General features: G+C 38.9%; 1 protein-coding gene across 3 annotated transcripts in view; it reads right to left on the reverse strand.

Moving 5' to 3' along the window:
* Positions 1-845: 845 nt before the first annotated feature.
* The window catches only part of thoc1 (THO complex 1), an 81,233-nt gene continuing 63,489 nt past the window's right edge, over positions 846-18,589 (reverse strand). For 2 of the 3 annotated variants that reach the window (XM_072570413.1, XM_072570412.1), the window contains exons 20-21: positions 13,765-13,849; positions 846-2,069 (exon numbers count right to left, since the gene is read on the reverse strand). In XM_072570413.1, coding sequence (XP_072426514.1) covers positions 1,777-2,069; positions 13,765-13,849 — 378 coding nt within the window. In that variant the 3' untranslated portion in view covers positions 846-1,776. Of the gene's footprint in view, positions 2,070-12,370; positions 12,457-13,764; positions 13,850-18,589 lie in introns of all 3 variants that reach the window. The other variant, XM_072570414.1, reaches the window with a different exon arrangement.

Below are 18,589 nucleotides of genomic sequence, written 5' to 3' on the forward strand. Positions count from 1 at the left end.
CTGCGCTTTTCCAGCAACACATTTTCACCTGTGATCTCAGTAAGGCAAAGAAAATAAATTTAGGACAGAATAGATCAGAAAGTATAGAAATAATTTAAATATTTTCAGGATATTCCAAAACTTTAATCCTTTAACTATTTTTCTTTTGTGGTCACTTTGAAACTGTCAGCAGAACAGTTATATCCCACCATACTCATTAACCCCATTAATTTCCAAAACAAAACCAAATGATAAAACTGACCTGTCTGCCATGAGTCAGCAATAGTTCATTAATTTTACTTTCACTTCTGTTAAAGCAATGACATAGTTGAGACCAAGATCATGAGATGTTTGGACAAGAGGAGAATCAGAAAATATGGATCTGGACTAGATCAACCATTATTTAATTGAATATGGAGCAGCAGTCTTGGCCTAGTTTTGTTTCTCTTTCTTACGTTGAACAACGCAGACTTATTAAAGCTAGAAGGTGATGTGCTTTCTTAAAAAGGAGCAAGAATTATATATATTTGGAAATTAAACTTCAGTTTAAAAAAATTTGCTTACATTTCAGTCAAATAGGAAATGCATCACTGTATTGCTAAGCACTTTACCAGCATATGATTTCAGTATGTATATAATGGCTCTCAAAAGAGTAAATCTTTGGTGAAACCTGGAAACAAAGCTACATGGAGAAAATGAATTAAGGCACAGGTCGGCTATGTAAAGAAAGAACTTTCTACAAAGGAAGTAATTGTATGTGGAGCTTAGAATAAATAAAAGGCAAAATAACTTTTCTGAGCAACTCTCCATATGGTATGTTGATTATGGTTCCAGAACCAGATAAAATACTTTTTACACAACATAAATTTGATTGGAATCATTTATTAAACAGTCACATGCAATCCAAAAACGCGTAGAAATTGTCTGTGCTGACGCAACATGTTGAGTCAGGTTTCACATATGCAATCCTAAAATGCTGGGATTCTCTCAGTTGTGGTGCCATGAGGAACACTAAAATACATGCGTCTATATAACAATGGAACAAGAGATGACAAACCAAAATCAGTATACTAATGTGGTCTTTTCGGTAAGTTGTTTATGAATGGAACAGAATGAGGTCATTATCCATTTTAGTTGGGAATGATGTATGGCATATAGAAACTCAAAACAGTTGGCATTAATGTACGAAAACTAAGATGGTATTTCATAATAGTTGAATAGAGGCCCAAGGAAAACTTGAAGAGGGAGAAAATTCAACAGGAGAGATTAAAAGTTGAATTGCTTCAAAAATTATAGCTTTTATAATTTAAGTTTCCAAACTGGAGCAGTTTGGCTCAAAGTAACTTTTGTTCATAAATTGACAAAGATTGTTTGGCCTTATTTATGCATAATCAAGAATATTGAATGACTCATATATTTACATGCTGTTATTTCAACATTAGAGGGTAGTAACCACTAATCGTGACATCTGCCCACTAATCAAATGTCTGGCAAATTTAGTTATTGAACTTACACTAAAACATGGCAGTGAATCACTCTGAACTTTAATAAAGCAATCTCATTATCAAAATCACCTATAATTGTAAGCATGATCACCATGCCACGTTTTGCTTATCAACATAAACCTCTTTTGTAAAATATATGGCTAACAACTGCTGGAAGGAGAATAAACTAATATATCCCAATATCAAAAAATGGATTCATAAAAAAGTTATTGTAAAATTAACCACCTTTTAAAGTAGGACAGTAAAATAAAAAAACTTGGTCAATTTGTACACTTTTTTTTCCAGTAATTGATTAGCTTAGACTATCAGCCTCATTTGTCAGGATTTCTGCAAGTTCAGTTAAACCAGCATCAATCAATGCAGACAAAAAATTCTCCACTGTAGCTTGCAGTCCCTCCCGATCATGCCATGCAACCAACAGCAGTTTAGCACGCATCTTCACATCCTCACTATCAGATTCAATTCCACGGATGTCAGACTCCTTCATTTCAAAGTGTGGTGCCAATACTTTCCACTGTTCTCCAAGCTTGTTAGCGAGTATGTCTATCTGTTCACCTGTTACAAGCTTAGTCTGCATATCAGGGCCTGAAAAAAATTATTAAATGTCAGTTTAGTAATTTGCATTAAGCAAAGCACTTATCAAATACTATAGTTTACGCACAAAAACTAAAAACCACATCTACTAGTTAGATCTGAATAAACTTCAAAAGAAAACTATTAAAAATAAACACTTTGTTATTACCTTTACCCATTCCTTTGTTTGACAAACTGTTTTTGTCTGTCTAGACTCCATCTCCACATCTTTATTATATTCAGAAACCTTTTCTTAACTACTATCAATTCTAAAGAAGGGTTACCCCAGACCAGAAACACTAACTCTGCTTTCTCTCCACAGATGCTGCCAGAACTGCTGAGTTTTCACAGTGATTTCTGTTTTTGTTTCTGATAGTATTCTACAACTAAAATTATGCATGCAACCCAATTATACTTTTCATACTCCTGTGCGAAAAAAAATTGTCTGGGCATCCTTTTAGAAATTTTGCCGTTGAGGGAGAAAGATCATTCATTGATTTTTTTTTGTGTGGTCTATTTTCCTTTGTTAATTTGCCTTTATTCTAAACATTACACATCCTCTGTGCTATTGGCAATTAATGCAAATCCAAAAACACTCTATTTCATGATAGGATAAAATTAAAATGAGCATGTTACACTCATTTTATCAGAATGGTTTACATAAAGAAAAGGTTTGCCCTTTAATTTCACAACGTTGAGATACTCGAAAGCCCTTTACAGTCAATGAAGTACTTTAAAAATGTACTCTCTGAAATGCCTGAATTTTACTTCATCTAGCTTCAAGTTTTAAGAGTAAAACTTAATTCTATTTGTCAATTTTGGCTTTACACTAAAATGAGAAGAGGTAAGTACAGTCAGTTTGTCAGCTTTAGACATAATTTGGCAATTTTAACACCTCTTGGATTGATCAGAAATTCAACACTTTATGCAAATACATACTCAACCTTAGAAATTGCTGGATAAACTCAGTATGTTTAGCAGCTCTATGGAGAGAAAGTAGAGTTAATGTTTCGAGTCAGACCTGACAGCTAGGGAAAGGTGGTTTATGTGAAGTCTTTGGGGGGTTGGTTGTAAGCAATAGGTAGAGATAAAGCCCAGAGGCAGAGATCAACAGTTAGACAAACAAAGCGATGGATAACAGTGAACCAGGGATAAAGAAAAACTGTGCACAGCCAATCCATTTTCACTCACTTAAGGTCTCCAATATTGGCTTTTCACTCACTCTCTCTTTCTGGGTTCAAACACCATCTATTGCTTACTCCTTTATCCTTCCACTCCTTGTCTTCAGCATATATACCGCTTTTTCCTGGTTACTTAGAGTTCTGAAGAAAGGTCACTGAACCCAAAATATTAACTCTGCTTTCTTTCTATAAATGTTGCCAAACCTGCTGAGTTTCCCAGCAAGTTTTGTTTTTGTTTCACGTTTTCAGCATCCACAATTCTTGGTGAGATTTCAGAAAGGATTTGTTTAGTGAACAGTTTTGAATAAAGACAATAGCAGTTTAATATTACACTATAATCAAAACTAGAAGGCAGACCTTGTAGCAACAAGCTAGGTCTCTACTGCTGCCCCTTTAACATTTATTGCTAAAATGTACAACCTAAGTTGTCCAGGAATCTTTTTTGTTAAACACCTCCTGTCAGCTGGTTTTGCTGTGAATGGAAATTCAAGATACAAAGCCATGTGCCATAATTCTCTGGCAGCACAAGATGAAGCTGTGATGCATATGCTACCATGTTATCAGACAACATTGAATCTTTACATAAAGATAGAAAATCTGATGAGAGATCAATGGTCTGAAAACTTAACCATTTCTCTCTATACAGATGCTGCCTGAATTACTGAGTATCTCCAGCATTTTCTATTTTCACTGGATTTCCAACATCAGCAAAGCAATGAATAGTGAGGTGATAGCTAGGATGACAGTCATTCCACTGTCCTTACATATTTTTTGACTGACCTAAAGGAAGCACTTGGTACATATTAACATAATGAACAGATTCACTAAAGAGATAACAGTTATAAATTATACTAATATTACATCTACAGCTGCGTCTTAGCAACTGACAATCAAATGTTTCATAAATCCAAGTTTCACTAAGAGATTTTTGTCTAGGAGTCAATCAGTAGATATGATAAAGGTTGTCAATGATGCAAGTCAAATGGTGGTCTGAACATCAAGCTAAAGAGGATACCAAGACAAGAACTAGCAGCAGGACATACCATGTCCTCAGCAATCCTCATTAGCTTTCAGAACGTCTTTGCATCTAGATTTTGGCCACCTATGTCCTCCTTTCTGAACACCCCGCACTTCCGTACAACCTACAAAATCATGACCAACCCCTATTATATCATCATCCAGTCATGATAAAAATTTTCCTCCATCTCAAAGTAAAAGTGAACTTACATTTAAATAGCACCTTAAGTAACTTCAGAATATCCCAATTACTTCAGAACCAATAAAATGTAGTTATCTGTTATACTATGGGGAAATACAGCATAGAAGATTACAGCACAGTACAGACCCTTCGGCCCTCAATGTCGTGCCGACCTGTGAAACCAATCTGAACTCCATCTAACCTACACTATTCCATTCTCGTCCACATGCCTATCCAATGACCATTTAAATGCCCATAAAGTTGGCAAGTCTACAACTGTTGCAGTCAGTGTGTTCCACGCCCCTACTATTCTCTAAGTAAAGAAACTACATCTGACATCTGTCCTATATCTATCACCCCTCAATTTGAAGCCATGTCCCCTCATGCCAGACATCACCATCCTAGGAAAAAGGCTCTCACTGTCCACCCAATCTAACCCTCTGATTATCTTATATGTCTCAATTAAGTCACCTCTCAACCTTCTAACAATAACAGCCTCAAGTACCTCAACCTTTCCTTGTAAGACTTTCTCTCCATACCAGTCAACATCTTAGTAAATCTCCTCTGAACCCTTTCCAAAGCTTCCACATCCTTCCTATAATGTGGTGACCAGAACTGCATGCAATACTCCAACAGCGGTCGCACCAGAGTGTTGTACAGCTGCGCCTAACACACCGCATGCTTTCTTAACAGCCCTAACAACGTGGGTGGCAACTTTCAGGGACGAATATACATGGACACAGATCTCTCTGTTCATCTACATTACCAAGAATCTTACCATTTGCCCAGTACTCTGCATTCTTGTTATTCCTTCCAAAGTGAATCACCTCACACTTTTCTGCATTAAAGTCCATTTGCCACCTCTCAGTCCAGCTCTGCAGTCTATCTATGTCCCTCGGTAACCTACAATATCCTTCGGCACTATCCACAACTGTAGCGACCTTAGTGTCATTTGCAAATTTACTAACCCATCCTGCTACGCCCTCATCCAGGTTGTTTATAAAAATGACAAACTGCAGTAGACCCATACCAGACCCTTGCGGTACACCACTAGTAACTGAACTCCAGGATGAACATTTCTCATCAACCACCACCCTCTGTCTTCTTTCAGCTAGCCAATTTCTGATCCAAACTGCTGAATCGTCCTCAATCCAATGCCTCTGTATTTTGTGCAGTAGCCTACCTTGGGAAACCTTATCAAATGCCTTACTGAAATCCATACACACCACATCAACGATTTTATCCTCTCCAAATGTTTGGTCACCTTCTCAAAAGAACTCAATAAGGTTTGTGAGGCACGATATACCCTTCACAAAAGTGGGTTGACTTTCGCTAATCAACGTATTCCTATCGAGATTATTATAAATCCTACCTCTTATAACCTTTTTCAACACTTTATCCACAACTGAAGTAAGGCTCACTGGTCTATAATTACCAGGGTTGTCTCTACTCCCCTTCTTGAACAAGGGAACATTTGCTATCCTCCGTCTTCTGGTACTATTCCTGTAGACAACGATGACATAAAAATCAAAGCCAAAGCTTCGACAATCTCTTCCCTGGTTTCCCAGAGAATCCGAGGGTAAATCCCATCCAGCCCTGGGGTTTTATCTATTTTCACACTTTCCAGAATCTCTAACACCACCTCGTGAACCTCAATCCCATCTAGACTAGTAGCTTGTTTCTCAGTATTCCCCTCGACAATACTGCGAATACTGATGAAAAATATTCATTCAGCGTTTCCCCAGCTTCTCTGACTCCATGCAGAACTTCCCAATACTGTCCTTGATTGGCCCTAATCTTACACTAGTCATTCTTTTCTCCCTTATATATCTATAGAAGGCTTTAAGATTTTCCCTGAACCTATCCGCCAACAACTTCTCATGGCCCCTCCTCGCTCGTCTTACCTCTCTCTTTAGGTCTTTCCTAGCTACCTTGTAATTCTCAATCACCCTAACTGAGCCATCACATCCTGTAACATAAGCTGCCTTCTTCCTCTTGACAAGAGATTAAACTTCCTTAGTAAACCACGGCTTCTGCGCTTGACAACTTCTTCCCAGTCTGACAGGTACATACTTATCAAAGACACACAGTAGCTGTTTCCTGAATAAGCTCCACACTCTATAGTGCCTATTCCCTTTCCCATCCTATGGGTCCTAAATCTTGTCTAATTGCACTTTAATTGCCTTTCCCCCACCTGTAACTCTTACCCTCCTATCACTTTCCATCGCTAAAGCAAACGTAACTGAATTGTGGTCACTATCACCAAGTGCTCACCAACCTCCAATTTTAACACCTGGCCAGGTTCATTACCCAGTACCAAACCTAATGTGGCCTCGCCCCTTGTTGACCTGTCTACATACTGTGTCAGAAAATCCTCCTGTACACAATGGATAAAAATGGATCCATCTAAAGTACTTGAAATCTTGTATTCCCAATCAGCATTTGGGAAGTTGAAGTCCCCCAGCAACTACCCTCTCACTCTCACTCCTATCGAGAATCATATTTGCGATCCTCTAAATCTCTGCAATGATTCGGAGGCCTACAGAAATCTCCCAGCAGGGTGATCTCTCCTTTCCAGTTTCTAATCTCAGCCCATACTACCTCAGTTGACGTCCTCAAACGTCCTTTCTGCAGCTGTAATACTGTCCTTGATGAACAACGCCACACCCCCACCTCTTTTCCCATCTTCTCTGTTCTAACTGAAACATCTAAATCCCCAAACCTGCAACAACCATTCCTGTCCCTGCTCTACCCATGTCTCTGAAATGGCCACAACATTGAAATTACAGGTACCAACCCATGCTGCAAATTCACCCACCTTATTCCAGATGCTCCTGGCATTGAAATAGACATGCTTCAAACCAACCTTTTGCTTGCCGGTGCCCTTTTGTGACCTTGAAACCGTATTTTGGACCTCCCTATTCTCAATCGCCTCAATACTTGAACTACAATTTACATTCCCATTCCCCTGCTGAATTAGTATAAACCCACCCAAACAGCATTAGCAAATATTCCCCCGCCAGAGAGAGGTACCACCTACCACAGAAAAAGCCCCACTTATCTGGGAATCCAAAACCCTCCCTCCTGCACCAACCCTGTAGTCACGTGTTCAACTCCTCTCTCTCCCTATGTCCTAGCACATGGCATGGGCAACAAACCAGACATAACTACTCTTGTTGTCCTAACTCTAAGCATCCACCCTAGCTCCCTGAATTTCTGCCTTAAGTCCCCATCTCTCTTCCTACCTAGTCACTGGTGCCTACGTGGATCATGACTTGGGGCTGCTCCCCTTCCTCTGCAAGGATCCCAAAAACACGATCAGAGCCATAACAAACTCTGGCACCTGGGAGGCAACACACCAACCGCGAGTCTCCCTCGTTCCCACAGAACCTCCCGCCTGTCCTCCTAACTATGAAGTCCCTAATTCTGCTCCTCTTCCCCCCTTCCCTTCTGAGCATCAGGATAGACCTGTGTCCCATCACTTATCCCTGGTAAGTCGTCCCCCACCAACAGTATCCAAAACGGTATACTTGTTGTGGAGGGGATTCCTGCACTGCCTGCCCCTTCCCTCTCCGTCCCCCGATGGTAACTCATCTACCTTCTACCCAGGAGCCAGTTTGAACACAAGGTCCCCCAAACAGCTATGAGATACGGGACTAGATAATATTTGAGATGTTGGTTGAAGGATAAATTATTCATTTGGACACCAAGGAGAAAACTGGCCTGCATTTATTTTAGTTCCTTGGTATCTTTAGTGTCCACCTGAGAGAACAGATGGGGCCTTGGTTTAATGTTGCATTAAGAAAGTGTCACTTCTGACAGTAGACCACTCCCTCCATCCTACAGTGAAATGCCAGCCTCGATTACATGCTTAAGACTTGGACTGGGTTTGAACTCAAGAATGAGAGTGCTATCAGTGACTCAAGACTGATGCCAAATTTGTATTAACTAAATTCTCTTGCTTTTCCCCTCCCTCCCATTGATATATCTTTGCTGTTCTCAAAACATCAGTTGCCCAGTCCTGTCCCACCTGGGTACAATGCAGTAGTCAGAACTGTGCAAAGATTATTATCCAGCTGATTATTAGTTCAGTCATTAAACAACAGATCTGATTTGTCAGTGTTAATTTCTATAACAAAAACCACCAAGACCAGAATCAATCATTCTGCAACCTCTCTAAGATTAGTTGCCTCCTTCAATCTTCAATCCATCCTCACCTGCCCATTGGGACAAAACTTTCAGCTGTCTCAGTACTATTGTGAAATTCTTTCTGTAACCCGAAACATTAAGGGGGAGTAATTGTTGTGCATTTCCATCTCAAGACAGGTCTTAATCTTGGAGAGAATGAATGGAGCTATCTTCTCTGATCTTCTTAACATTGAACCAGTCAGTTTCTTTCTAATTTTGTCATTTGCACTCATCAAGATTATCACTGTCATACTAACCCTCTTTTACCCCCTCAACTCAAAAACTATTGACTCCCATGTCAGTGTATATCAACGAGATAATTTTCTCAGGCACTCTGTCCCCTCTGCAAAACTCTAATTACTTCCACTTCCCAAAAACTCCAATTCAATCCAATCATTTTCCACAACTAACACACAATCTCAGGCTGCCTCTTTCTTTCCATGGTTCTCACATTGTTGCCTTCCAGTGTGTTCCATCCACATCTCATGAACATCTTTGAATCTTGATGATACTTTTGAAACAACTCTAAACAAAATAACAAATTATATCTTCAATGACCATGAAACATTATCCTGTTTCTGTACATTTGATAAAGTTTGGTCTGCCTTCCTCCCCAGTCCTCTGTTTGCTATACCTTGCTCTCAGTGAGATCCATGCAATTGCATGACATGGTGCCATTCCTTCTTATCTGAAAACAGTGGGTACATCTTCATAAACAGCATTCTTCCCCTACAGCATACTATCATTTCCAGATCTATCTTTATACCACCTCTTCATTTTATACATATTGCCTTTCAGCGTCATCATACACAAGGGTCAGCTTTCCCATGTATATTGATAATGAGGAAGTCTAACTGTATCCAAACGGCTTGTTTCAATCGACTGCCTCTGCACTAGGAAAGAAGGCATTTCCTATCTACTGTCTCCAATTCCAGCCAGAAACTCCACTCCCTTATCACCTACTCAAATCTCATTCCCACTGACTACTTTCTCTGACAGAACATACCATTGGCACCCTATTCCTCTTTGAGCTGAACTTCAAAACCTACAAAATGAAGGAACCAATTACTTCAGATGCTGGAACCCATACTGAAAACAATGAATGCTGGAAATCACAACAGGTCAGACAGCATCCACAAAGAGAGAGCAAGTTAACATTTCAAATTTAGATGACTCTTTAAAATGTTAGCTTGCTCTCCCATGGATGCTGTCTGACCTGCTGTGATCTCCAGCATTTATTGTTTTCAGTTGAAAATTTACAATCTATTTTTGCAATGTCTATTGTCAGATTCTGCTCCATCTTCACCTCCCCATTGGTGACAAAACTTTCAGCTGTCTCAGTACTATTGTGAAATTCTTTCCGTAACCCAAAACATTAAGGGGGAGTAATTGAGTTACTCCTACAAAACCCAACTCTTCAAACAAGATTTCAAGCATGTACTTGGTCTCTAATCCAAACTTTTTTTTGAACACCGATTTGTGTTCCTGGTAGAAGATTATCCAGGGAAATTCACTCTGACAATTATATTGATGGTCGTAAACATTGCTAAAAGGAGACAAGTATTTGAAATATTTTGTCTTGCACTCATCAGAACCATGATGCCAGAAACAGATCTGAACAAGGTAGGAGAAGAATGTGCAGATTGTTTGATTATTACATGTCAATTTTAATTCTTAGACCAGGCAGGTATATTGTGATTGGTCTTTCGATAATGCTAGCTTATTTGTCAACATACGTCAACATAGCACTTATAAAAGGCACTGACATTTGGACTCTACTATATCATGGCAATCCAGATATACCACCTGTGTCAGAACCTGTTCAATAAACTCATAAACGTAGCAATTTATGCAGTTAAGTTTCAATGATTCTATGTATCCTCAAATAGAAGGCCAACGCCTTGTTAAGATCTTATTTGGGTTACCATGAGAAGCACATCTTCGATGAAAAGGCCACAAACCCCGTATCCCTTGCCTATTTCTAAAATATAGGTAACGCGTTTGTGATATTTGAATCTAGAGCAGCAAAGAATTTTTTTTTTTACACAGCTTAAGAAACTCCATCCTGCACTCAAATTTATCACTGAAATGGAGCAGTCAAATAGGTTCTCTTTCCTCAATGTATCAGTTGAGAACTCTTACAATGGGTTCTGAACGACTATCTAACAAAAGCTTACATTTATTGGTCAACATACACATTGAGATTGCTACACTCCCATGCAATACAAGGTCAATATTACTGGCAACATAGTGAATAGATCCTGGCCATCTGCTCACCACTGTCATAGGGGGCATCTCAAAACCATCCTGCATAAGTACTGGCAACCTGATCAAATCATCATTCACATATAATGTTAACTCAAGAAAATGCCTACACCCAGTACTTTTGGCCCTGAGCAATGCCCAGTCTACCTCAGATTATGCTGGAAGTGGAAAATGAATCAAATATCTGAATAACAGGTAAAGCAAGCTGTCTCTCACTGCTACTATGCAATAATTGCAAGAGTGGTTCTCTCCACTAATGTTAAGCCAAAAAAGACATATTTGCCACACTAATGCGTAACAGTGATTATGAGTTCCAATGCTGATGTGATATGCCTGGTATGAAAGGCAGATCTTACCAAATACCATGTTCTGTTGACCATCCGCAGTGGGCCACATGCTCAACCAACACATGTTTACAAGTCTCAGAAAAGTATATCCATCATTAGATATGATTCTGCTATTGGAAATCATTTATTCAATAATCCAGACTGTGTTAAAGAATACACAGGAAGCTAACTTAAGGTCATCAGTAAGCTCACAGTATAATGCACTAATACATGCTAAAGCTAAAGATATAAGGACACAGAAATCCGTATCACGTAGGCAGAAGGAGTTTGTACATGCATTGCACCTTAAAAAGAAAGGGACTTGGGGACAGCCAGTTTCTACTGCATCCCATGCCAAAACCATGACCAATCAGAATGTACCTGCCCAGTCCAAAAATTAAGATTGACATTTAATTGTTCTTGTTGTATATCCATACCAATGACAGGCCAACCAATCATCCTCCTCTTCTCATGCTGTATAAAACGGTGTCTCTTTATTCAACTCCGTTTCTTGGCACGGTAGTTCTGATAAGTGCAAGATGAGACAAAAGCTTCAACTTCTCGTCTTCTTTTAGCAATGTTTAAGTTCTGTACTACCAAGCTATTATTTACAATAAGGGCGTTACTGTTTTAGAGTGGCTGGGGACAAGGTGGATGAAACTACATTGGAAGTCTTTTATTCTTCTGCGGCTAAATTCATCACTATTAAAAAAAGTGAACTACATGTTTATAGTTTGTACGTCATTTACAAAGCATAACTCCTGACAGCATACTCCTCCATTTCCCTAGAAACAATTCATGATTAAACATCAGATTCAACATCAATTACATTGAAAGAAACTACCTACAGTAGTACTTGTGTCTTCTATTGCATTCATTAATATAAAGGAGCCAACTTTGGATATGCAATGATGCCAGAAATCTAAATTTTAACGAAACTTAGGAAATGCCATCAAAACTTTCCTTACAATTAAAGACATAAAGGAAGATTTCCTCCCATTTACCAACAGGAATTGCTAGTGTTCAGCTTCTAATGGGTTCTAAATAAATTGGGCAATGTGGCACATAAAGGTCACAGTCTCCATTTGAATGCAGTGTCCTGAGACCTCTATCTAACAATGTAAAAGTGCCTTCAAAGTGGATACTTCTACCTACCTGATAGCAACCATTAACTGCTTGGGAGAGGTCGTTAGCAGCCATTTGTCACCAGACGATGATGTCAGGTAGCCTGCTGTTGTTGGCTGAAATACATGGGAAACTAGAAATGTCAACATTGGAGGCTTTCTTCAAAAATTAAGATTTCATACTGTATTTTTATAGTTCTTATTAAACAGAAGAGGAATATCTGTTTCCATACATTTTGCTATTTCAAGAATGAATGTCATGGATTTTACTAATGTTTCCTAGCCTTTAGTATGATTCTTGAATGAATCAGTGTAAATAACGTTCATCAAGCTGCTACTCTCTCCCTCAATCTCAATATTGCTATGAATGGATACGTGCTATTATCGTATTGCTCAGCATAAATCAAACCTACAGATGTCAAATGGAACCAAATCTTGTAAACATCAAACACTTTCTGGATTTTTCATAGTCAAATTTGATCTGAATACAACCAGAACATCTGTCCCAGTCCAGAACAAACATGTAACAATAGTTCGGAGCAACAATGATTCTGAATTTGGTGCCAATGCTATGATGCCTTTAATCTGTGGCACTATATAAGACAAAATAGCAGCCAGTTCACATATTTTTCCTTCATAGGGAGCCTGTCAAAGCAAGAAATTCCTCTAACTGTTCAACATCGAGATTTGCATATTTATTTTTATCTTAGCAGAGCTCAGAGCAGTCATTAATACACAGAAAACAGATCAGAAAAATGTATTTTCAAACTCTGCCAGTAGTGAGGTTTTTTTTTGTCTGGACTACACAGCAGGCTCCCGTTAGACTTGTCAATGGCAACAATTTTCCCACTGACGAATTAAATGGTGAATATTTCACGAATCAGTAGTTGCCCTGGGGTTTACTGAGAGAATTAACATTTACAAATCACTCAAATTTAGGTTCCCATGTATTTTTCAGCCAGTGGCAGAATACCTAACATTTGTCATCATGCAATGACAAACTTTTGCTAATAGTGTTCTCCAAGCAGTTAGTGGCTACTATGAAATTGACTGAAATATTTACGATTAAATAACCAAACTGAATGCTTTCTAGAAACAAGTGTCGTAGATGAAGGATGCTGTTTTGAACTTGGAAGATTTCCATTAAAGTTCTGATTATTCTGATCTTTGAATACCGCCCTAAAAAATCTAAGTCTTTTTTCCATCAATCAATTTTTTTTCTCTGAACACAGTAATAGGAAAGACTGGCTTCTCTTGCCTTTTCCTTTATGGAGGTACGGTGCTGGGTGGATTGGGAGAAAGTGAAGTTTGAAAATTATATCATTAGGTCACAGATCTGTTATCATTGTTGAGAAGTTAGGGGTTACAATTAGGTAGCAAAGAATCTTCAATATATTTCACATAAAAACTGCATTTCAAACTTACTTTCATTGCTTTCCTTTAGCAATGCATCATCATTGTCTTCTTCCTCATCCTCATCCTCTGCTGTCTTTATCTCTTCAGAGGGAGGCTGCAAATAATGACAGAAGCGATTAATGATCTTGCAGCAAAACATCCCTTTAACACAACCAGATTAACTATTACATTTTATTTATCATACCTAGCTAATTGCAACCACGATAGTCACATGCCTGGAGTGGAAATTTTAAAAAAGAAAATAAAATTGGACCATTTAAATTTCACATAAGGTGAGAAGAAAATCAACACCCATAATGAGAGTAAAGTTTTGCATTTTCTGTGGACTAGACACTGCGTATGAAATGACTTTAGAAAAAGAATAAGAGTTATTCTAAGATGGTATGATCTGAATCTATCAAAACTATACAGCCCTGCTTACCCAAAAAAGAATGTCGAGAAGGAAAACTTTCTAGTTGTGAATGGGAAATAATATGTACTTAAAAACCTCCTACACTGTCATCACTGCCAAGAAATAGAATTTTGGGAAAAGTGACATGCAGCTGTTCGATATTGGGGAGGGAGACCGTGCATAAACTTCATAGGAATTGTTATAGTATTTTATGGTAATTTCAGATGCATGAGTGACATCAGAAATAATAAGCAAGTTGATGATCTTGCGACTATCTTATTCCATAATCTGTATACACGAGGGATTCTTGGGTTGGATAGCAGTAAAAATAAGCAATTTGAAAACACCTGAATGAGAAACTTGATAAACAACAATAAACTAGCTGGTACTCAAATAAATTCGGGGTATGTAAAGTGTCTATTAAATAAGATTACAATTAAATGGGAAATAATTTAAACAGCGAATGGCCCATTTTTGAGCTTTTGAGATGACAAAGTTTACAGCTATTGAAATGAGAAATAGATTATTCATGCAGATTCAAAAGAAGTTAGAAGCACCCTTTTTAAACTATGAAACCAGGGGTTCTCAGGAGATAGCTGTTAATGCTATTTGAAATATAATTTATCTATGGCTTCCAGAATTAAAGAGGTTATTTTGAAGATAACGGACAGTAAATTTACATTCCAGTTGGAACATTCAAAGTGTGCCATATTGCCAGGCAAATAGGCAATGGAAGGTTAGGGAAGTTTTCCCTCTCCCTCCATGATTTTGTTCATTGAAAAAAAAGGACAAATCAAAACTGGCCAATTGCCACACAGCCTTTGATCATCAGCAAAGTGATGGTAAGACCGGTTGACAGTATTGTCAAATGGCACTTACTCAGAAGTACCCTGTTCACTATTGTTCAGTTTCGGTTCTGCAGGTCCTCTCATCATTACAGTCTTGCTCCAAACAAAGACAAAAGAATTGATCTCCAGAGACAAGGCAAGAGTGATTACCCTTGACATTAAGGGAACATTTGTCAGAGGATGACATCAAGGTACACAAGCAAAACTGGAGTCAATGGGAATCGAAAGGAAAGCTATCCACTGGTTGAAGTTATACCAGGCACAAAGGATGATGATGTGGCTGTTGGAGGTCAATCATTTCAGTCCAAGGGCAAATCAGTATCCAAGGTCCAAACATCTTCAGCTGCTTCATCATTGACTTTCTCTCCATCATAAGACCAGAAGTGTGGATGCTCACTGATAACTGCACAATATTCAGCACCATTCACAACTCAAATACAGAAGATGCGTTCATATGCAGTAGGACTTGGATAACACCAAAGCTGGGGCTGATAAGTGGCAAGGATCATTTATGCCACGCAAATGCTAGGCAATTGCCATAGCCAATAAGAGAGAATCTAATCACTTCTCCCTGCCCCCCCCCCATGACATCCAGTGGGATTATCACCACTAAGTATACCATCAACAATATCCTGACCAGAAATTGTACTACAGTGTGGCTGACACCAATCAGAGGCTAGGAATTATGTGGCCAGTAACTCACCACATGGCTCCCCAAAGCCTGTCCACAATCCACAAGGCATAAGAGGAGTGTGAAGGGAATAGTCTCCACTTGTTTGGATGAATTAGGTGCCAAAAACATTCAAGCACAACGACATCTCAGATAAAACAGCTTGCTTAATTGGCACGACACCTAACACCTTCAACATTCACTTCTTGTTTCACTGCTGCTGGGTCAAAATCCTTGAACTTTCTTCCCAACAGCAGTGCGAGTGTATCTATCAATTGAGCCTCCATCCATCCAGTTGCAGCGCTTCCCTACTGGAACAGGTGAAGAAGATAACTCACCATTACCTTCTCAAGGACAATTAATGATAAGTAATAAAAGTTGGCTTAGCCCATGATGGCTACAGCACATGATCAACTTTATAAAAAAATAATCAGCAGTTGACTTTAAAAACAAAGACAGCTAAATCTCCGCATTTCAAGGGAGCAAGAGAGATAAATGTTTGTCAGGCCTCTAGCTGAAGCAGTGAAAACACTAACTTTAATGCAGTTTTAAGACAGAACTGGAGGAGGAAAGAAAGACAGGGGGAATATGGCTAACTTGGAGATAGGACAAAGTGAGGACTGCAGATGCTGGAGATCAGAGCTGAAACATGTGCTGCTGGAAAAGCGCAGGAAGAAGGGCTTATGCCCGAAACGTCGATTTTCCTGCTCCTGGATGCTGCCTGACCTGCTGCGCTTTTCCAGCAACATGTTTTGACTTGGAGATAGAGGGAGAAATGTGTAATAACCATGAGAGTGACAAGCTGCTGAGGAAACAAGGAGAGAGAGAGAGAGAGAGAGAGAGAAAGAGAAAGAGAAACAGGGGCAGGTAAGAACGAGAGATATTTCTGAGGTTGAGCCATTAAAGGAAGTGAGTGCAATGATGTCCAAGCTTGAACTGGTGGCTACAGTCATAAGGTGCTTAAGAAGCAGAGAAGCCTCACTTAGCTGAAGACTACTGGAAGGACAGTAAACACATTTAGGAGAATCCAAATGAAATTGAGAGCTGCAGCAGTTTGATATGATCTCACAAAGTGAAGGGACCTTCAAAAGCCCAATAAGTGGCCAATGGCTTCATGTGAATGGGGAAGTCAAAGTGGGGCTCAGTTGAGGATGCTCCCAATTTAAAATGTAAGTGATTGTAAGTTTTTTTTTATTCTACAGAATAATTTATATCCTAAATTAGTTTAGTTCGTAGTGTTTGTTAGTAAAGTAAAATCATTTGTTTAATGTGTATAATCCTATTGCTTCATTCTCTTAGTAAATAATGAGGAATTTTTGAATTTGTCTTTAATGTTGACAGTCTCAATGGAAACCATTACGCTTGGGTTAATTTTTTTATAGACTCTCCTAGTCCACAATCTAAACTTTATATATCTCTCTTCTATCTTGCTCCAAAGCTGTTACTACAGATGCAGCAGGCAACTGACCTATTGTAATATTAATTGAGGTGTCAATGGATATGTTTTTTAATCAAATTTTCCCACTACTCCATGATCATTTTGGAGGGTAAAGGCACCACATTTTTTTTCTTAAAGATTCCTTCATTGACTCTGTTCCTCTCAAGAACACGAAATTCAGGATTACATAAGACATTTTGTCTGTCCAAAATTGCAACCATACATTCAATTCCTCAGCTGTCTTCTCCATTTCATTCCATCCAACAACTATCTCCACACTCTTGCTTCTACTCTACCTTACTTTTTTCTCCCTCATTGCCTCCAAGCACATGAGATTATGTGACATCATTTTGCTCTTTTTTGACACATTACTGCAATCTCCATCACTGGATAACTTCACTCTATTCACCCAGCTCATTATTATTAAACATTTGTCTCAAAAACCTTTCATCTTTCATTCTAAAAATATTCTTTAAATTCTCTGAACAAACTACTGAGATCCAGTTCTATTTCAAAGCATAAAAGCAAATCACTGCGGATGCTGGAATCTGAAACCAAAAGAGAAAATGCTGGAAAATCTCAGCAGGTCTGGCAGCATCTGTAAGGAGAGAAACAGCGGACGTTTCAAGTCTAACTGATCCTTTGTCGAAGCGAAAGAAAGGGAGAAATAGGGAGGTATTTATAACTAGGCTGAGAGAAGGCGAGTCTTGGCTCCAGAAGTAAAGGTAGCAATAAACAGGTGATAATGACAGTGCATAGAGATATTATAGTGAGATTAGGAGATGTGAATGACCAAGGCTGAACCCAGTGCTATGTGACAAAGTATGTGGGGGATGGATGAAGCAGAGGCTAAATGGAAAACAGGTGAGAAGGGTAGCAAAGGGGGAAGAGGAGAGAAAAAGGTGACGAGAGAGTGGGGAGCGAGAGAAAGAGAGACAATCGAGAAATAAGAGAGGTACAGAACAGTGCAAAAAGATATTTTAAAAAATAAATAAAATAAATGAAATAAAATTACGGAGCAGAATGAAAACAGAGGGGTCGAGATGGGATAAAGTTGTTGGATTATCCCATCTCGACCCCTCTGTTTTAATTCTTCATAGTTACATCCTCAAACATTTCCAGAAGATTAGTCAAGCACAATTTCCCCTTCGTAAATCCATGCTGCATCTGCCCTATCCTGTTACTGCTATCCAAATGAGTCGTAATTTCATCTTTTATAATTGACTCCAGCATCTTTCCCACCACTGACATCAGGCTAACCAATCTATATTCCCTGTTCTCTCTCTCTTTCCCTTCTTGAAAAGTGGGACAACATTAGCCACCCTCCAATCCGCAGGAACTGATCCTGAATCTATAGAACATTGGAAAATGATCACCAATGTGTCCACAGTTTCTAGAGCCACCTCCTTAAGTACCCTGGGATGCAGACCATCAGGTCCCAGGAACGTATCAGCCTTCAGACTTAAAAGTCTATCCAACACCATTAC

This window comes from Chiloscyllium punctatum, chromosome 5 (assembly GCF_047496795.1).
Source record: "Chiloscyllium punctatum isolate Juve2018m chromosome 5, sChiPun1.3, whole genome shotgun sequence".
In the NCBI taxonomy this organism is placed as follows: Eukaryota; Metazoa; Chordata; class Chondrichthyes; order Orectolobiformes; family Hemiscylliidae; genus Chiloscyllium; species Chiloscyllium punctatum.